The sequence below is a fragment of the Pongo abelii genome, chromosome 18 (genome assembly GCF_028885655.2).
Source record: "Pongo abelii isolate AG06213 chromosome 18, NHGRI_mPonAbe1-v2.0_pri, whole genome shotgun sequence".
Taxonomy (NCBI): Eukaryota; Metazoa; Chordata; class Mammalia; order Primates; family Hominidae; genus Pongo; species Pongo abelii.
The window spans coordinates 24,222,505-24,243,953 of NC_072003.2; the positions used below are offsets into that span (position 1 = coordinate 24,222,505).

A 21,449-nucleotide genomic window follows, 5' to 3' on the forward strand; every position below is an offset into this window, starting at 1 on the left:
AACCTTGTCACCTGCCCACCATCAATGGGGAGGGGCAGAGGCATTTCAAGCCGAAGCTCATGAGGTCTATCCCCCTGGCAACCCAGGCAGGCCCTCAGCCCTCCCGGGGGCCCAGGAGCTGCTTGGTGTGCACTGATGTGTCCCTGCAAAGCCATTCCTAGCAACAGGGTCCTCAGCATTTCACCCCTCAGCCCAGGGGACCTCCATGGTGGCAGTAACTTCCTTTTCAATGCTGTAAGTAAAAGACAGCCGCACAGTGCCCTCTGGGGCTAGCACCGCCAGCATCCACAAGTGGAGACCCAGGCCCGCAGCCCTTGCCCTGAGCCACCCCTGCCAGGGGAAATGTCCAGTTAGGTGGTCAGGGGTGCTCTTAGGGCCAGACAAAGAATGCAGTCCTGTCTTCCCATCAAGCCCTGAGGTTCAGCAGTGCAACGGTTAGAGCACAGGCCACACAGCAGCGGTCCCCTACTGGTGACAACTGTGCTCCCCAGGGCCATCTGGTTGCCACGGACTGCAGGTGGGGATGATGGTGGTATCTAGTGAGGAGAGGCCAGAGATGCTGCTAAACATCCTACATTGCACGTGACAGCCTCCCCCACACATTCCACAAAGAATGACCCAGCCCTCAGTGTCCACAGCACCCAGGGTGAGAAACTTAACAGCACTGAAAATTACTTACAGCATTGAAAAGGAAGTTACCCGGCTTTGGGCCAGGCTGCCTGGGTTAACAGCCCAGCTCTATCACTTACTAGCAGTGTGGCTTTAAGAACATTTCCTAAACTCTTCAAGCTTCAGTTTCCTCATGTGTAAAATGGGCACAATGATGTGAATTTCACTGAGATGATTAAATTAGATAACGCAAGTGAGGCCCTGGAGCTTATTGTATGAGCGTACACTAAGTGCTCAATTAAACTGTAAAGCCTTGGCAGGGCGCAGTGGCTCACTCCTGTAATCCCAACACCTTAGCAAGCTGAGGTGGGAGGATTGTTTGTGTCCAGAAGTTCAAGACCAGCCTGGGCAACGTTGCGAAACCCCGTCTCTACAAAAAACACAAGAATTAGGTGTGGTGGCATGCACCTGCAGTCCTAGGTACTCTGGAGGCAGAGGTGGGAGGATCACTTGAGCTGGGGAGGTCAAGGCTTCAGTGAGCCATGATTTCACCACTATACTCCAGCCTGGGCAACAGAATGAGACCCTGTCTAAAAAAAAAAAAATTGTAGAGCATTGAATGGAGGCCCCCAAAAAGATATGTCCATGTCCTAAGCCCTAGGACTTGTAAATTTCCCTTATTTGGAAAAAGGGTCTTTGCAGATGTAATTAAATTAAGGATCTTGAGATATGATCATTCTAGATTATCTGGACGAGTCTTCAATCCAATGACACATCATTTTCCTTCCCCAGGGACTATGCCACGCTAAACCATCTCTCTCGTGCTTTCCATCTTACATGTGGGTTCAGGGCCCTCTCTCAGAACAAGACAAGTGGCGAGGAGAATCTCGTCATCACAGCGCAGCCTCAGGGCCTCAGATACTTGAGGATCACCAAGGAACGAACTGGCCATAAGTCTCAAAGCCACATCCACCTCTTGACTTGAAACAGCCAGGAGTTTCAGAGGAGGCCTTGGCCATGTGTCTCTAACTTTGTTGTGGGAAGTCCTCAATGCTGAGGCTCAGATGTGGCTAGGCCTGGGAGGTTAGACTATGAGTCAACAGGACTGTTGTGTGCTCCTAGACAGACAGAAGAGAAAAGGCTTCCCCTGTGCTCACATCCAACCTGGACTGGGGCACTGGCTTGGCATACACCATCTAGATTTCCTTTCTTCTGCAATCAGGCACAGTTGTGCAGTGCACAACCTACCCACCCATACTTGACAACCCTGATATTAAATATCTGAGAGGATGGGCCAGGATATGGGCAGGAAGAGGAAGGTGTCCTAGAGACTCAGGGCCAAGAAAGTCTCTGGCCTGGGGCTGGAGAAGCCACTTACCTCCAAGCTAGTGGTCTGAGCCAGGCACAGCCTCCTTACTAATGTGGCCGCAGTGGCCACCATGGCCTGGGATGGTAGCTCCTCCCACTCATACAGCAGGCTGCTTGGGGTCATGTCTTCATCGTCTCTATCATCTGGATCTGAGATGGTAAGAGGTGGATGGGATGACCATATGGGGAAAGGCCAGAGTGAGCTAGAAAGCCCTCTGGGAGTCGCCCCCACCCCCGCCAGTGCTTCCTTCAGCATGTTTCAGGCAACAGGTTAAGAGGGGTGTCTACAAGGGAAATCATGGCAGCATCATTGCAAACAGCCTAAGATGGGAAGCACCTATGTACCCACCAGCGGGGGCTGGGCAAACAAACTGTGGCCCACTCACACCAGGGAACACTGAGTATCCTTTTTTTTTTTTGAAATGGAGTCTCACTCTGTGCCCAGGCTGCAGTGCAGTGGCACGATCTCGGCTCACTGCAAGCTCCGCCTCCCGGGTTCACGAGTAGCTGGGACTACAGGCACCTGCCACCACGCCCGGCTAATTTTTTTGTATTTTTAGTAGAGACGGGGTTTCACCATGTTAGCCAGAATGGTCTCAATCTCCTGACCTTGTGATCCACCCACCTCGGCCTCCCAAAGTGGTGGGATTACAGGCGTGAGCCACCACGCCGGGCCAACCCTGTGTATCTTTTAACAGAAACAAGTCAGCAGGACACGCCCTGCCTTGTAAAGATCTCCAAGCCATCGAGTGACCAAGGCAAGATGCAGAACAATGTATGGTGCAAAAATAAAAATAGACCACTCTGTGCCTGGCACAGAGGCTGTAATCCCAGCACTTTGGGAGGCCAAGGTCAGGAGTTCAAGACCAGCCTGGCCAGCATGGTGAAATCTGTCTCTATTAAAAATACCACAACTTAGCTGGGCGTGGTGGCAGGCACCTGTAATCCCAGCTACACGGGAGGCCAAGGCAGGAGAATTGCTTGAACCTGGGAGGCTATAAGGTTGCAGTGAGCTGAGATCGCTCCACTGCACTCCAGCCTGGGTGACAAGAGTGAGACTCTGTCTCAAAAAAACAAAACACAACAAAACAAAACACAACAAAACAACCAGACCACCCAAACAGACATAGTTGCCTATGTATCTGTAGGTACACAGAATTTGTCTGGAAAAGTCTACTGGAAGCCAGGAATGGAGTCAGTCTCTGGAGAGGGGGGACTCATTTTAACCGTGTCCTTTTGTACCATGTCACATATCACCTTGTCAAAACAATAAATATTAATCTCTCTCATGCATTCGGTCCTGTGACTGCTTCCTAATAAAGATGGGTGATGGCAGAAACTGCCCTCTGTTCTGCACACAGCCATGGTGTTAACCTTTCCTGAGCCCCACTCGGACCCCCAAACCTCAGCCAAAGACCTACCCTCGAATCCACAGTCCACACCTCCCTCAGCTTCAACGCTGCTTAGCAAAGGCATTTGCCTTCTAGATGCTGTCCAACACTATCTGGCTGCCTGCAGGCCTGGGCACCCGCCCTCACAGTGTGTCTGGCTCCACACAGGTGCACACATTCATCCATCGAATCCTCAGACCTCTCCTTAGCCCCCCAGGTGCCTGGGACACACAGAGGTCGTGCCTGCCCCAGGGCCTTTGCACTTCCTGTTTCCTCCCTGAATGCTCTTTTCTGCATCTTCCCAAAGCTGACCTTGTCTTATCCTTCATTACTTTCTCAGGGAGGCCCTTTTGTCGCTCCTGTCTAAGTCACTGGCTGTCATGCAGCTGTTTAATTTCTTTCCTGACATGGATCACAGTCTCAAGCCACCTTGACTAGGTTTTTTCCCCATCAATGGTTTCCCCCTCCCAGGAGGGTGTCAGCCTCAGGGTGACAGGAATGGAGTTGACCATGATCACAGGCCTGTCCCCAGAGCCCTGGCAGTGCTTAGCACACAATAGGTGCTCAGACAAGCATTTCGGGTAAGCATGAATGAAAACACACTCCTGATGACCTGCCAAGAATCTGCAAACCTAAGGAGAATTCTCCCACGACAGTTGGGAACCAGATGACTCCAACCCAGGGAGGAGGACATGGCCAAGCCAGGGCCATCTGAGCCCAGCGCGGAATTGCAAGGAGGGATAAAGGCTCATTTCTGAGTATGCCTTTGGGATCAGGCCCTAAAGAACGGGGTCAGGATGATGTGAACCACTGCTCACAGAGGCCACGTGCCAGGTGCTTAGCTAAAGGCAATGACGATTTTCTTTCTTTCTTTTTTTTTTTTTTCAGAAGGGGTCTCACTCTGTCGCCCAGGCTGGAGTGCAGTGACGTGATCACAGCTCACTGCAGCCTCGACCTTCTGGGCTCAGGTGATCATCCCACTTCAGACTCTCAAGCAGCTGGAATTACAGACACACACCACCATGCCTGGCTAATTTTTTGTATTTTTCACAGTGACGGGGTTTCATCTTGTTGCCAGACTGGTCTCAAACTCCTGGGCTCAAGCAATCTGCTCACTTTGGCCTCCCAAGGTGCTGGGATTAGAGGTTTGAGCCACCGTGCCCAGCTGACCATTTTCTGTAACTTTCACCATAACCTATGGGGTAAGGGGTGACCTACCCATATATTTACAGCTAAGAAAACTGAGGCACAGAGAGAGGCTATTGGCCCAAGTCATACAACATAGAGTCAGAACTTGAATCCAGTTCCGACTCCAAAAGCCTCCTGGGAATGACAGTGAAAATATGAAAAAACTCCTCTGTACAATGGAATATTATTCAGCAATGAAAAAGAAAAAATTCCAATTCATGCCACAACATGGATGAACCTTAAACACTGTGCTGAGTGAAGAAGCTAGACACAAAAGGGCACACTTTATGACCCCATTTATATGAAATTCCAGAACAGGAAAATTAGAGGCAGAAAGTAGTTGAGTGGCTGTCAGGGTCTGGGAAGATGATGGCTAATGAGCACAAGGTTTCTTTTTAGGGTGATGACAATGTTCTAAAGTTGATTAAAGTGGAGCACAGTGGTTCACACCTGTAATCCCGGCACTTTGGGAGGCTGCAGCAGGAGGATCACTTGAAACCAGGAGTTTGAGACCAGCCTGGGCAACATAGCAAGACCCTGTTCCTACAAAAAAATTTTTAAAAACAGCCAGACATGGTGGCGCACAGCTGTACTGGGGAGGCTAACGTCGGGGGAATCCCTTGATCCCAGGAGGTCAAGGCACCATTACATTCCAGCCTGGGTGATAGAGCAAGACTGTCTCTTAAATTAAGTTGAAGGCTGGGCACGGTGGCTCATGTTTGTAATCCCAGCACTTTGGGAGGCCGAGGTGGGCGGATCACGTGAAGTCAGGAGTTCGAGACCACTCTGGTTGTAAAACCCCATCACTACTAAAAACACAAAATTAGCTGTGCATGGTGGCACATGCCTGTAATCCCAGCTACTCAGGAGGCTGAGGCAGGAGAATTGCTTGAGCCCGGAAGGAGGAGGTTGCAGTGAGCTGAGATCACGCTACCGCACTCCAGCCTGGGCGACAGAGCCAGACTCCATCTCAAAAAATAATAAATAAAATAATAATAATAAAAGGGCCTGGCATGGTGGCTCACGCCTGTAATCCCAGCACTTTGGGAGGCCAAGGCAGGCAGATCGGACACCTGAGGTCAGGAGTTTGAGACCAGCCTGGCCGACATGGGGAAACCTCGTCTCTACTAAAAATACAAAAATTAGCCAGGCATGGTGGTGCGCACCTATAATCCCAGCTACTTGGAGGCTGAGGCAGGAGCACTGCGTGAACCTGGGAGAGGAGGTTGCAGTGAGCCAAGATCATACCACTGCACTCCAGCCTGGGCGACAAAGCAAGCCTCCATCTCAAAATATAAAATAAAATAATAATAAAGTTGATTGTGGTGATGATGGATGTGCAACTCTAAATATACTAAAAACCATTGAACTGTACACTTTAAATGGTGAATTGTATAGTATGTGAATTCTCTCTTAATAAAGCTGTTAAAAAGGAGGAAGAAAAATGAAATATCCAACTCAGTGGGACACCACTGGGTCCTGGCAAGCCTGGATGCCCCCAGGCACAGCTAGTTTCTGTAGCTGAGGGGAGGGCAGACCAAGCTGGGATCCTAGAAGGCATCCCATGGTACAGAGCGAAGTAGGAGAAATCCCAAGGTCCCATCTAGTGGGTTCTCCCCCAGGGGGTGCTGGGAGCCTGCCCTCCAAGGCAAACACTATTACCAGCCAGAGCTGCAGAACACACGGCAGGGGTTCAGGTCCCAGCCCTGCCTCTCACTCACTGTGTGACCTTGGACAAGTCATTTGACCTCTTTGAGCCACAGGTCACTTATCCGAAAAATTTAATTGGCGGGACACAACAGTTCACACCTGTAATCCCAGCACTTTGGGAGGCTGAGGTGGAAGGATCATTTGAGCCCAGGAGTTCGAGACCAGCCTGGGCAACGTAGTGAAACCCCGTCTCTACAAAAAATAAAAAATAAAAATAAAAATAAATTAGCCAGGCATGGTGCTGTGCGCCTGTAGCCCCAGTTATCTGGTAGGCTGAGGTGGGAGGATCACCTGTGTGTGCCTGGGGAGGTTGAGACTACAGTGAGCCATGATCAGACCACTGCTCTCCAGCCTGGGCAACAGAACGAGACTGTGTCTCCAAAAAAATAAAAAATAAAAAATAAATAAATATTTATTTATTTATTTATTGAGATGGAGTCTTACTCTGTCGCCCCGGCTGAAGGGCAGTGGCGTGATCTTGGCTCACTGCAACCTTCCCCTCTCGGGTTCAAATGATTCTCTGGCCTCAGCCTCCCGAGCAGCTGGGATCACAGGTGCCCACCACTATTTCCAGCTATTTTTTGCATTTTTAGTAGAGACGGGGTTTCTCCATGTTGGCCAGGCCGGTCTCGAACTCCTGACCTCAAGTTATCCACCCACCTCGGCCTCCCAAACCGCTGGGATTATAGGCGTGAGCCACTACATCCGGCCAAAATTTTTATTTAAATTTAACTAATAACACTACCTTCCTAATGGGGTTTTGATGAGAATTAAATTAAATTAAATACACATAAAGTGCTCAGCACAGCAACTGGCCCACAGTAAATCCTTCCAAAGTCCCAGCAGTAAGAATAACCATTCTTATTTCATTATTCAGGAAGACAACTGGTTTCCAAACATGGAAAAGCAATCCTCCCCCCAGATACAGGCCTCGCTTGTTTCTTTCTGTGCAAAATTGTAGGACGGCACCAAGTCCCAGGCAATGCTATGTGTTAGCAGGAACTTTCTGGAAAATCAGGAAACCTGAGTCAGTTTGCCCCTAAAATGGGCAGACTGAGGGGTCACTGAATTTAAGATTGAGAAACAGAAGATTCCATCTTCACCAAGGACATCCCAGGGAAAAGGGACTCAACCAAGCCAGGGCCTTCTGATCTGAGCCTGCAGAAAGAGCCTGGAGAACCTTCTAGAAGTGGCTAACTCTCCTGATGATGACCATTTTCAGAAATAGGTCAGAGGTGTCCAGGCCGGGACAGAGGAATGGAGCCTGGGCCTGCTTGGGCCCCTCTGGCCAGACCCCCTCACACCACGGCCAGGGGGCGGCCACCAGGGAAGGCTGAGGTCACCTGTGCCCGCTGGATCTTGGGGCACCTCATGCAGCAGGCTGAGTGAGGAGAGGGTCCGCATCTGCACAGCGCTTGCCTTTGCAGACAGTGGCCCTGCGGTGTCCAGCTCTGTGCAGGAGGCCTCCCTCAGCACTCCGGCCCGGAAGCTCTGGATGCAGGTCAGGCGGGAGGCCAGGCTGGGCTGTGGACCAAGAGGGGAAGAGACAGCTCAGGCCAGGATCTAGCCATCCACAGGACCCAGCTGGGACCAAGGGGAGGAGGGACGAGGGACACATCAGAGCTGTAGACCCCCACCCCTCACTCAGCAAGTCTGGGGAGGAGACCCTGAGGGGTGCATCCCAGCGTCACTCACCCCTGGCTCGCCTGGATTGTGGCAACATCAGCCCAGGCAAAGGCATACCAGAGATCACAAGGACGAGGGGAAACAAGAAAGTCTAGCAGAGAGAGACCCCCAGGAGAGGAATGATAAAGCCTCAGTATGAAAACATTCGAATCAGCAGAGGCCCACCTCCACCTCTCAGATGCTGAGACTTTTGATAATAAGCCAACACGAACAATGATCACTTCTCATCCTCCTGCAGATGTTTGGTATTTACAAAGCACTTGCCTCTTCAGGGAGCTGGAGACAGAGGTGGGGAGGAGGGCTTGGGGAAAAGGACAGAGGGGCGGGCGTGGTGGCTCACTCCCGCAGTTCCAGCACTTGGGGAAGCCAAGGTGGCAGGAACGCTTGAGCTCAGAAGTTCAAGATCAGCCTGGGCAACATAGCAAGACATCATCTCTACTAAAAATTTTTTAAAAAATTAACCAGGCACAGTGGCGTGTGCCTGTAGTCCCAGCTACTTGGGAGGCTGAGGCAGGAGGATCACTTGAGCTCAGGAGTTCAAGATCAGCCTGGACACCATAGCAAGACACCATCTCTACTAAAAATCCAGAAAAAAAATAATTAACCAGGAATGGTGCCTTGTGCCTGTAGTCCCAGCTACTCTCAAGAGGCTGAGACGGGAGGATTGCTTGAGGCCAGGAGTTGAAGGCTGCACTGAGCCCTGATCACACCACTGCACTCCAGCCTGGGTGACAGAGTGGGACTCTGTCTCTAAGGAAACAGATACATACATACATACATACATACAGAAAATAAAATTTCTTGAAGGACAGAGGAGAAGGGAGGGGAAGGGGAAGGGGAAGGGAGGAGAGGAGGTAAAGGAAGAAGGACCAAGAAGAGAAGGAATTGGAGGAGAGGAAAGGAAGCGCTGAGGAGGGAGGAGGGAGGAAGAGGAAAAGGGAGGAGGAGGGAGGAGGAAAAGGAGGAGGAGGGAGGAGGAAAAGGGAGGAGGAGGGAGGAGGAAAAGGGAGGAGGAGGAGGAAGCGGAAGAAGAGGAGGAGGGTCTGGGAGAATAGCAGTCAGGGGCTAGGCCCAGCCCAGCCCAGTCCAGCACTTACAGCCACTCCAGGCAGAGCCTGAGAATGCAGCGATGAGCGTCCCCTGCGCAGGGAGCACCGTGCCAGGTCCTTTGTCTTGTGTAGCCAGTCCCCATGGCGCTGGTATGTGGTGGGACATCGGCCCAGGATGTCCACCTGGGCAGACAGGGTGGGGGACAGGTCAGCCTTCTGGCCACCTCTACCCCCCACCCCCCTCCCGTCTCCTGGCCTCACCTCATCAAGGGTCTTGGGGCTGTGGGCCCCTGGGTGGCCCTGCAGGAGGCTCAGCACAGCACGCTTCACGTTCAGCACCCAGCGTGGCTCAGTGGGATGGGGACACAGGTGGGCCACACGCCCAGAGTGCAGGATGAAGCGGAGTGGGTTACGGCCCAGGACGGCACTGCAGGAGGGTGGACAGGGGTCAAGCGGGACCCTCCAGTGCCCCAGGCCACTTGCAGACTGCCAGAGGCCACAGCATCCCTGCCTTCTTGCAGGCCAGCCCCCATGGGAAGCTCCCAGGGAACCCCACATCCCCCCACCAGATAGCCTTTCTTCCCTCTGCAGCTGGGCTATGGGGCAGCCAACTCTGCTCTGAGCCACCCCAGCCTTTTCACTCCTGGGACAAATGGACAGGTGTGTGAGACAAGTGTCAAAGAATAAAAGGATGACAAGAGCTGCCTGCATTCCAAAACGCCTCACTTAATCCCAAGGAGCTGAAGGCGTTCTGGATGTGCCACCCCAAAATATGCCACTTGGGAATATTGGCTTTTTTGTGGACCAGTCTCACTCTGTTGCCCAGGCTGGAGTACGGTGGTGCGATCATAGCTCACTGCAGCCTCAACCCTGTAGGCTGAAATGATCCTTCTGCCTCAGCCTCCTGAGTGGCTGGGACCACAGACATGCGGCCACCATGCCCAGCTAATTTTTAAACTTTTTGTAGAGATAGATTCCTGCTACATTGCCCAGGCTGATCTCAAACTCCTGGGCTCAAGCAATCCTCCAGCCTCAGCCTCCAAAGCACTGGGATTACAGGCGTAAGCCACCACACCCCAGCCTCTTGTCTATTTTGAACCAGACTGTTATTTGTTGAGAAACAGCAAATATGGGGAGAGGCTTTCTCTGAACTCCCCTCTTCTGCCTAAAGACAGATCCTCCAAAAGGAACGTAATTGTCATCAATGCCCTCCAGGGAGTTTCATCCACCTGGGGAGAGCAGCTCTCATCCTAAGAGAGGATGGTGCAAGTCGACACCACACCCAGACAAACTTTATCCCACACTAGCACATCTCCTTTCTCTTCTTCCAAGGGTCCCTTCCTCTTTCCTAGAAACCATCTACTCCCCTCTAACTTGCCTCCCTCCCTCCTCCCCTTTCCCCATGAAAATGGTGTATAAGCTCCCAAGTCTCACCACTCTGGGGAGCCTTCACTCTTTCATTCCACGATGCCCCTGTGTGTATAAAAAAATCTATCTACCTCTTCTCCTAATGTCAGTTTATTTCTAGACACAGCTATTGAACCCAGGAAGGTAGAGGGAGTCTTTCCCTCCCTACAGATCCCACCAGGGAGGTAATTATCATCCCTCCACCCACATTCCAGATGAGGAAACAGGCTCAGAGCAATGCAGCGTCTTGCTCGGGGCTCCAGCTGGGATTTGAACCCAAGCAGGCTGGCTCTGGAGTCACAGGCTGCAGAAACCCTGAACTGGGAGTGACTTGAGACTGTTATTGTTGAGACAAGGAAATGAAGTCCCGAGACGGGGGCCTTCTTGGGGGATATTACACAGCAAGTCAGGGAAGGAGCTGGCACCAGAATTCAGCCCAGTGCTCCTCCCGCCTGCCCTTCCCCTGGCAGAAAGGTGCCTGGGTCTGGTATCTGCAGAGTGAAGGGATGGGGAAGGTAGGAAGTGAGAGGTGATGAAGTCCTCCTTCCCTGCGTGGAGTTGGAAGGCAGAGATCCTTCAAGACGAAGGGGAAACCGCCAAGTCCCCAGACCCTACAGGCTAGCAAGACAAAACCCTGGGGAACAGATATGTCACCACTTCTACCTTCCAGGGGGGCAGCAGTCACTCTCCAGCTCCAACTAAAGCCTGGGGGTCTTCCTAAGGCAGTCCCTTGGGTCTCAGACCTTGATGGAGAGTAATGCTAATGGTGCCCACCACTCCCAGAATAGCAATTGTCAGTCTGGCCTCCAGGAAGTGACAACCCCTGGCCCCACCGACTTAGCATTTCTGATGAGGAGCTGGGGGACAATAGTCCCCTTGGAGGAGACCCTCCCCTTGCCTTTCAGTGAGGATCTGTCTGTCTCTCAGCAGCATCCCCCATCCTGGTATCCCTAGACAAAGGCTTTATTTCTTAACAAATGAATTTGCAATAAAAATGGAAGAGGAATCTGCAGAGAAGGGGTTGTCTTCAGGCTGGCGGTCGCTCTGAGCTTTGAGGCCACCGAGGCCGCTGTCAGGGAGGCCTGGGAAACAAGCCACAGGGAGAATCCCAGGCTTGGCTGGGTCACAAAAGAGGGTCTTAGCTTGGGGTGGGAGAGGATGGGGTCTCGGCAGAGTGGGGGAGGGGAAAAGGCAGACCTCCATGGCCCCGACAGTCCCATTAGCTGGAGTCTTCCAGAACACACTCAACAACGATGCCCAAGGGGTGATCGGCAGATGTGAAATCTGGACATGCTGGGGGTGACAGGCAGAACTACGGGATGAGTTCCTCCCACCAGGTAAGAGAAGAGCACCTGCGGCTATCTGGAGTCACCCAAGGCTTCTACATGAAGGCAGCCCCCCAGTGGTCTTCATCGGTGCTAGACGAGGTCAAAACAAATATAGAAACTTCTTTGAACTTCAGTCCAAGATGGCATCTCTTTGCTACAGAGAGGTCACCCTAACCAATTGTCCTAATCTAATTCAGTGCACCCAGAGCCCGACAGCTCTTGAAAGACAGCAGAGGACTCACACCTCCAGCCCCATCGTGAGCAGGTCCCAGCCCCATGGCCAAGTGTCTTACCTCAGGCTCTCCGACTCCTTCAGAAGCTCCACCTTGGCCCCCAGGATGGATGTCACCTGGAAGTCTTGCAGCTGAAGCACAAAGCACCGTGAGTTGGTGACCTCTCCTGGGATACCCCAGGACCTCGCCAGCATCCCACCCACAAAGCAGTTCTAGGGCCCAGCAGGATACATGAATCCATGTTGGGGGCAAGGCAGAGAGACCCCTCCCTTGACCAGGTACAAAGCCTGGGTGGTGAAGGCTGAATGTCTCACTGAAATAGTCAAGTACCTACAGCTCCCTGCTAAATGTCTGGAAAGTTCTCATTTTGCCCAAAAAGACACTGGAAGTTTGGTTGAGGGATTCATAGGACTATGCAGTACCAACAGGAATACGCTACATCGTAGAGCAGACAAAGGCTTTGCCCATGATGAAGACTTGGGATATCCCAGTGTCACCATGGGGTGTGTGTGGCAGGGTGAGTGGAGGGTGGGGGGGGGCGGCGGGGGTTGCAAAAGAAGGCGGACTTTCTAAAAATGGAAAATATCCTCCCTAAAATAACTGATTTCACTGTTTAAATTTAATAGAGCCAGTCACGGTGGCTCACACCTGTAATCCCAGCACTTCGGGAGGCTGAGGCAGGTGGATCACTTGGGGTCAGGAGTTTGAGACCAGACTGGCCAACATGGCGAAATGCCATCTCTACTAAAAATACAAAAATTAGCTGGGTGTGGTGGCGGGCACCTGTAATCCCAACAACTCAGGAGGCCAAGGCAGGAGAATCACTTGAGCTGGGGAGGTGGTGGGTGCAGTGAGCCAAAATCACGCCACTGCACTCCAAAAAAAAAAAAACAAAAAAAATTTTGATAGATTATGGCCGGGCACGGTGGCTCACACCTGTAATCCCAGCACTTTGGGAGGGCAAGGCAGGCGGATCACTTGAGGTCAGGACTTTGAGACCAGCCTGGCTAACATGGTGGAACACCATCTCCATTTTTTAAAATAAATAAAAAATAATTTTTTAAAGGACGAAGTTCTGCTACATCCTACAATAGAGAGGAAACTTGAAAATGTTAAGTGAAAGAAGCCAGACACAAAAGGTCACATATTATGTGACGCCACTTATTTTTATTTATTTATTTTTTTTGAGACGGAGTTTCGCTCTTCTTGCCCGGGCTGAAGTGCAATGGCGCGATCTCGGCTCACAGCAACCTCCACCTCCCGGATTCAAGCCATTCTCCTGCCTCAGCCTCCTGAGTAGCTGGGATTACAGGCATGCACTACCACGCCTGGCTAATTTTGTATATTTAGTAGAGACAGGGTTTCTCCATGTTGGTCAGGCTGGTCTCGAACTCCAGACCTCAGGTGATCCGCCCGCCTCGGCCTCCGAATGTGCTGGGATTACAGGCTTGAGCCACTGTGCCCAGCCTATGTGACTCCACTTATATAAGGTACCTAAAAACAGCAAGTTCATAGAGACAGAAAGCAGAAGAGAGGTGACCAGAGTCTGCAGGGTGGGAATTGGAAGTTACTATTCAATGTACACAGAGCTTCTGTTTAGGATGATGAAAAAGTTCTAGAGATGGAGGGTGGTGATGGTTGTGCAACGATGTGAAAGTACTTAATGCCACTGAATTATAAACTTAAGATGGTTGAAATGGTGTATTCCATATTATATTTTAATCACAGTAAAAAAATAAAAATAAAAATAAACCAGACACAAAGGAAAACATCCTGTACAATTCCATTAGAGAGAAGTTGAAAGACAGGCAAAACTCATCTATGGTGGTAGAAATGAAAAAGGCAGGCTGGGCACAGTGGTTCATGCCTGTAATCCCACCACTTTGGTAGGCCGAGGTGGGCAAATCACTTGAAGTCAGGAGTTCAAGTCCAGCCTGGCCAACATGGTAAAATCCCACCTCTACTAAAAGTACAAAAATTAGCCAGGCGTGATGGAGCACACCACGCACCACCAGTAATCTCAGCTACTCAGGAGGCTCACGCAGGAGAATTGCTTAAACTGGGGAGGCGGAGGTTCCAGTGAGCTGAGATTGTGCTATTGCAACTCCAGCCTGGACGACAGAGTGAGATTCCATCTCAAAAAAAAAAAAGTTGTACCCTTGGGAGAAGTGACCAAGAGGAAGTATGAAGGAGGCTCTGGTGATCACTACATAGGTGTTTGGTTTATGAAAATTCCTTGTTCTGAAGACTTGTGATATTTACACTTTTTTCTCTAAAAATATATTAATTAACCTCCCAAGGGGTGAGAAAATTTCCATTTTCACCTAGAATCTTTGAAATACACCAGTTCTTTATATCCTAGCCAACATTTGACATTGGCAGCTTTTCTTAAGTGCTTAAAGCAAACAAATAAATAAAACTGCAACAGAACACAATTTGCTTTATGAAAACTGACCCTGCAGATAAAAACAACCACAAGTGTTTTGAAGGGTGTGAAAGGATGACGAAGACTAATAAAGCAACAGCTCTGACATATTGGACACTTTAAGAATTCAGAGGCACCTCAGGGCCACTCCATGAAAGACCTCATCCTGTGGTCTACATGAAAATACAACAAAACAGTTTTGAGAAACTCTTGTTAGCAAGTGCTCCAGCCAGTACAAAAATGCATCCCAATATGAGATGAGACTCCAACAGAAACTAAAAGGCCTTTTATGTGGGTTGAGAGGGTTTATCCAGGAAAAATATGAGGGTTATCAGAAATGGGACAGAGGCAAATGAGCAAGCACTTCTGCTTGCAAGAACATTGAGGAGTTTCCAGAAAATCTCAATGAAAAGAAATCTGCAACCACCAAGTGGGCCTAGCTCATAATTCTGCCTTAACCCAGGACTAACACCACTGACCCTTAGTGTTTGCCTATAACCTGAGCCTGTGGACCCAGGCACTGCAAGGCCAGTGTCCACAGGGCAGGCCTTCCTGGGAATAGACTTCCACTCAGTCTATTCCTTTGTCCAAAGGCTTGACTTGGTTTGACTTTGCACACACCCTTGGACTTGCAGACTGAGACCTAGGCTCTCAGTCCACCCCTAGGGCACAGTATGTCTCCGTTCTATGGCTCTTCTCACTCCAAGGAACTCCCCCAACCTGCCCTAAAAATATTCCTTCCTTAACCTCTGCTATTCCTCCATTGGGCCCTCTGTGGCACCTCTTACAACCAAAATTGCACCATTTTCCCACATTCCTCTCAAGGGTCGTCCTCACTTGCCAAATATAAGATTCCTCAGAAAGCTCCTCTGTTGATTAAGCAAATTGGAAATTGGAGATGAGGGGCTGTGGCTTCCTCCTAGTCCTTCCCAGCATCAACGTGATCTCCCGGTTACCCAAAGACACTCACCCATAAAGCCATCTGGCAGGGGCCAAGCACATCAAGGACAGCCAAGCCTTGGAAGCCAAGACCACTCCCCTCCACCGGGATGTCCTGCAGGCTGGTGCTGGTGTTGGTGGAAAAGTGATAGGTGTATCTGGTGCCCACAGGGAGGTGGGGCCCAGCTGACCCTGGAGGGCAGAGAGAGAGAGCAATGTCACCTTGAACCTGCAGCCCTCTGGGATCCCAACTCCACCTCCAGGCATCCTTGCTCACACCTCTCTCTCCCCATCTGGGCGCTGAGCTGCCTGTCCCCAGCTTGGGGAAAGGTTGGGTAGCTGCATACCCTCATAAGGGTGAAAAAGAAAATAAAGATAATAACAGTAAGTGCTCAATAAGTGCTAGCCAGTGTCATCATGGGCCAGGCCTTCTTCTAATATCAAGGTTTCTCTGCCTGGGTGCTATTAATAGTTGGGGCCAGAGAATTCTGTTTGTGAGGGCTGTCCTGTGTGTTGTCAGGAAATTTAGCAGCATCCCTGACCTTTACCCACAAGATGCCAGTAACACAGCCCAGTTGTGACAACCAAAAATATCCCCAGACTTTGCAAAATGTCCCCAGGGGAGGGAGGGCCACAATCACCCCAGTTGAGAAGCATTCATCTACAGTAACTCAGTTAAGCTTCATAACCAACTTTGAGGTGAGTACTCTTTTTTTCTCCATTTTACAGAGGAAGAAACTGAGGCTCAGAGAGGTTAACTAACTTAGGCAATCCCCAGCTGGGATTCCACCCTTGGGAGTCTGACTACTCACCTATCACCTTGATGGATATCAAGTGGGGCTGGCAGTGGGGTGGGGGGGTGGGGCGGGTAGGGTGTGTTGTTATTCTGATCTTTATAGAAGACAAAGCTGTAAAGCTGGCCAGCCTTGGGGAATCTGGGGGTGAGGAGAGTAACTGCTCTGGGGAAGAGCCAATTTAGGGAACAGAGAGGTCTATAATTATCGAGCCAAGTCTCTAACCTTCTATTGAGGCCAGGGAATCAAGCATGAAACCTAATTATAACATCTCACCCCTCCCCATGGCTTGTGATTGAACTGACATTTTCACGTCAATTTCCTTGAGACAGAACCACACCTCATATTCCTAAGATCCTTCTCTCTTTCCAAAGAATTTGTTCCCAAGGCTCTTTCATCTGCTCCCCTCCAAAATGCAAATGGTATCACCTGGCCAAAGACATTTATTCCACCTGGGGCCCACAGGTATGAGGAGGAAGCCTTGGGGGCTGGGATGGCTTAAGGCATTTTACTCTGAGCTTGCTATTCGTTTCTCTAACTCTGTAGGTGACCTTTGCAGAACTGGCCTTGGTCCTCCCAACTGGTATCTTTGGGAGCATAGCCAGGGCCCTCTGGGGCTGTCTCTAATCCCATCTTACAGCTTCACCACCATCGGGCCCTGTACTGGGCTCAGGCTCCTGGTCACCAGAGGTGTGATCAGGCGTCCTGAGAGAATCACTCACCTGTGCACGCAGTCATGCAGGAGGCCGCCTGCCCCACCTGCGAATCTGGAATTTCTGAAATCGCAAATCAGATGGAACCAGGGTGAGGCCAGAAAGAGGCATACGATAGCCCCACGCTATGGGCCACTGACCTTACTCCAGGAAGAAGATGAGAAATGATAATGCCAGCTCTCCCCAGACTTTGCAAAATGTCCTCAGGGGAGGGAGAGCCACAAAGACTGGAAGTGATTGCCCTACCCTTTGTCCAATTTGCTCTTGTCCATCTTGGGTACTGGCACCATCATCCCTGATAGTTCAAGCTGCCAATCATTCGTGCTTCCACATCCCTCATCACTACCTGAGTCCAATATGTCAGCAAGCTCTGCCAATTCCATCAACAAATGCAGGTCTCCATTCCTCCCATCCATCAATCCATCTACCCATCCCCACTCCCATCCTTCCACCCACCTGCTCCCTGCTCCTATCCATCCATCCATCCATCCAACCACCCCCACCCCCACTCCTATCCACCCACCCCCAATTCCCCTCCTATCCATCCACCCACCCGCTCCCCTCTCCTATCCATCTATCTACCCACTGCCCACACCCCTCCCATACACCCACCCCCAAGCCCCCTCCTACGCATCCATTCACCCACTCCCCCTCCTATCCATCCATCCACCCACCCCCAGCCCCCCTCCTATCCATCCATTCACCCATCACTCCCACCTCCTATCCATCCATCCACCCCCTAACCCCCCAATCCATCCATCCACCCCCTAACCCCCCAATCCATCCATCCACCCACCCACTACCCTCTCCTATCCATCCATCCACCTACTCACCCATTCCCCCTCCTATCCATCTACCCACTCACCCTCTCCCCCTCCTATCCATCCATCCACCCACCCACCCACTCCCCGCTGTTATCCATCCATCCACCCACTCACCCACTCTCCCTCCTATCCATCCACCCACCCACCCACCCTCTCCTGTCTCCTATCCATCCAAGTGACTTGCCCAGGTGCACACAGCTGGTTAACGGTAGACACTCAGGATTTGAACCCAGGCACTCTGGCTGCAGAGTCCCCAGCCATACCCTCATCCTGAATGAATCAGAGAGTAAGTGAGCAAATGAGTAATGAATGGAACACCAGCAAGACCGAGAGGCTGCTGCAGGAAATAGCAGGAGCTGGTGCCGCTCCCTGTTGAGTGTCTCCCTTCTCCCACCATCAAAGGGGCAGAGGACAACCAGGGCATGAGCAGATGTGGTGAGGTGGCCCCTCGGCCCCCAGCTCAGGCTGCTAAGGAAACTGCCAGGGATTCCCGGAGCTCCCTCCCTGGGAAGGCCAGCACCCCTCCCTCCCTCCCTCCAGCCACCCAGCCCTTCCACTGCCACCTACTTTCAAGCCTTGTTTCCCCTTCCTGCCAGCCACTTGCAGGATCTTTCCAAGGCATCACTCGTGCCCTCTGGTGCATTAAGCAGACATTCATCTGCAGCCATTTCCATAGGATGGCATTTCAATAATACCACTTCCATCCTCAAAACCACCCTGCTGCACCTCGACTGGTCATTGCTACACTTGCTGACCTGTTTAATCCCTCAAAAAACACACTGTGCCTGGGTGCAGTGGCTCATGCCTGTAATCCCAGTACTTTGGGAAGCTGAGGTGGGTAGATGACTTGAGCTCAGGAGTTCGAGACCAGCCTGGCCAGTATGGCGAAACCCCCTTTCTATAAAAAATACAAAAATTAGCCGGGCGTGGTGGTGCACACCTGTGGTCCCAGCTACTCGTGGGAGGTAGGAGAATTGCTTGAGCCGACAGGTGGAGATTGCAGTGAGCCGAGATCGCACCACTGTACTCCAGCCTGGGTAGCAGAGTAAGACCTTGTCTCAAAAAAAAAAAAAAAAAGAAAAAGAAAAAGAAAAACAAATCATTTCCCCAAAATGGGGAGGGGTGGGGGCAGGGTGCATTATATACTATTTTGTTTACACCCCTTAAAACAATAGGACATGGTAGGATATCTGGCAGGGTTTTTCTCCCCTAAATATTTTGGCACATCTAACAAAACCCTCTTAGCATTCAAGTAGAATATCAACAGATAAAACCACATTTCAAAGACATTCAACCCAATCAATTTCCCTTCCAACTTTCCTTCAACTCTTTGATCACTTGGACACTGGGCGCCAAATTAAACATATGTGTGCATAATCATTACGTTCTCGACTGTGCACAAGCCCAGCATCCTGCTTGTTTGCTCAACAGACAATCCCTACATCTGCTTTCCTGCTCAGCTAGGCTACAAAGCAGCCTGGCCCACCAGCCTCCATCCACCATGACCTGCAGAAGTGAGCTGAGCTCTGAGAGCATTGCGCTTGAATTAAGCCTGTACCCCTTCCATTTCCTGAACGCTTAAACACATTTAAAATATTTTTTAAATTTCAGAAAAATCAAGTTCATGTCATGATAAATTCATAACAGATTAACCAAGGATGGGAAAACGCTGCACACTGGAAGTAATAAATTCTTCAATCAGATCCTACTCACTTCTAGGAAGAGATCTGAAATTGGACTGAAATGAGTGTCATCTCTAGCCAGCAAATGAAATCAAGTCCCATTTCAGCTTTCTCAGCTGTCAGTTCTGATCAGTGTGCATTCTTTCACGAAACCAACACAATTTACCAAGTACCTATAGCATGCCAGGCAGTGTTATATGCTGAAAAAAAGTCCAAATATCAGAACAATTACATCATTTACAACAAATAGAAGACCCCACAATCTGGCCTGTGCTGTCCAGTATGTGGCTATGAAGCATCTGAAATGTTACTGGTTACAGAGAAACTTTTCATTTAATTTTAATTAAACAAAAAACCAATACTCAATTCACTTATTAGAAGACTTTCAGCAGGGTGCAGTTGCTCATGCCTGTAATCCCAGCACTTTGGGAGGATCACTTGAGTTTGAGACGAGCCTGGGCAATATGGTAAAACCCCGCCTCTACAAAAAATATTTTTTAAAGAAAGAGAAGTTTCAAATATGTTTGAAACAACTTAGCACAGTAACTAAACCTACTTTCTCATCTCTATGTTTTAAGAACTCTAGACAGATCAAGTATTTGCAATGAAAATTTAGCATCTGAAATGAAATATGTCGTAAGTATAAAATACACATTGAATGTTGAATGGGAAATAAATCTCATTAATACTTCCTATTGATTACATTTTCTAATTATATATTGGATATATTGGGTTAAGCAAAATGTTATTAATTTCACCTGCCTTTTTAAAAATTTGTATGTGTGGGTACTAGGAAAATTAAGATTACTTGCTTTTTTTGGTTGCTGAGACAAGGTCTCACTCTGTCGCCCAGGTTGGAGTGCAGTGGTGTGATCTCGGCTCACTGCAGCCTCGACCTCCTGGGCTCAAGCTCAGTGGGTCCAGAAGGCAGCATTTTCTCACTCAGGGCTTCAGATCTGGTCTCTGCAGCTCCCCAACCCCTGCCTTGTCTGAGTTTCCAGAGGATGCTAGTGGAGCATGTGAGTGAGAGATGAGGATTCACCTGTCACCTCTCCCTCCTCTTCCCCATGAAAAGCAAAACAAAAGGTGGTAGTGGAAAGGCAGGTCAACAGGCATCTGGCTACAAAAGTGCAGTCCCAGGTGCATCTGGGCTGCCCCTTGCTTCACTCCAGACAGGACCAGGAATGCGCAGCAGTTTTACTTACTCTCCGCAGTCACTGCCATCAGCGGCCAGAGCAGAACCAGACCGAGGAGTCCCACGGGGGTCGGCATCACTTCCTGGGCCAGCCCCGTGCCACCAGCCTCAGGCTCCAGAGCAGCTCAGCGTGGTCCTGAAAGGAATCTTTTTCCTCAAAGAGGAGGGCTCAGCTTTAACCCACTCTCCCAGCCGAGGAGGGTAGAAGGGGAGGTGGGTGGGCATTCAGAACAGAGATCCAGCCAATCAGAAACCTCCAATAAAGTTATTAGCACCCCACCCGACAGAGAGGAGGGGAGGGGGCTCCTGACCAATGAGGGGAAAAAAGGCCTAGAAGGGAAAAAAAAAGGAGCTTGACTACTCTTCTAGCCTTGTAAACAGAGATCTCAGGGCAGAAGGCAAGACGGTGTAGTGGTTGTTGCTTTTTAATTGCAGTATAATTATATTTTAAAAACATAAAATTGACCATTTTAACCATTTCATTTATTTTAAAAGACAGGGTCTCAGTTGGGCACGGTGGCTCACGCTTGTAATCCCAGCACTTTGGGAGGTCGAGGCGGGCAGATCACGAGGTCAGGAGTTTGAGACCAGCCTGGCCAACACAGTGAGACCCCATCTCTACTAAAAATTTAAAAATTATCTGGGCATGGTGGCGAGCGCCTATAATCCCAGAATCAAGAATCAAGAATCAAGAATCACTTGAACCCGGGAGGCAGAGGTTGCAGTGAGCCAAGATCACGCCACTGCACTCCAGCCTGGGCAACAGAGCTAGATTCCGTCTCAACAGACAATAACAACAACAACAGGGTCTCAATCTATCACCAAGGCTGGAGTACAGTGGTGTGGTCGTGGCTCACTGCAGCCTCCACCTCCCGGACTCAAGCAATCCTCTTGCCTCAGCCTCCCAA

The 21,449-nt window shown here is 50.2% G+C and overlaps 1 protein-coding gene across 1 annotated transcript in view; it reads right to left on the bottom strand.

Moving 5' to 3' along the window:
• Window positions 1-20,701, bottom strand: part of LOC129050720 (uncharacterized) — a 154,466-nt gene extending 133,765 nt beyond the window's left edge. The window contains 8 exon segments of the mRNA XM_054533625.1: window positions 1,988-2,127; window positions 7,610-7,790; window positions 9,050-9,184; window positions 9,263-9,428; window positions 12,030-12,100; window positions 15,365-15,525; window positions 16,850-16,903; window positions 20,552-20,701. Coding sequence (XP_054389600.1) covers window positions 1,988-2,127; window positions 7,610-7,790; window positions 9,050-9,184; window positions 9,263-9,428; window positions 12,030-12,100; window positions 15,365-15,525; window positions 16,850-16,903; window positions 20,552-20,618 — 975 coding nt within the window. The 5' untranslated portion in view covers window positions 20,619-20,701.
• Window positions 20,702-21,449: the final 748 nt, after the last annotated feature.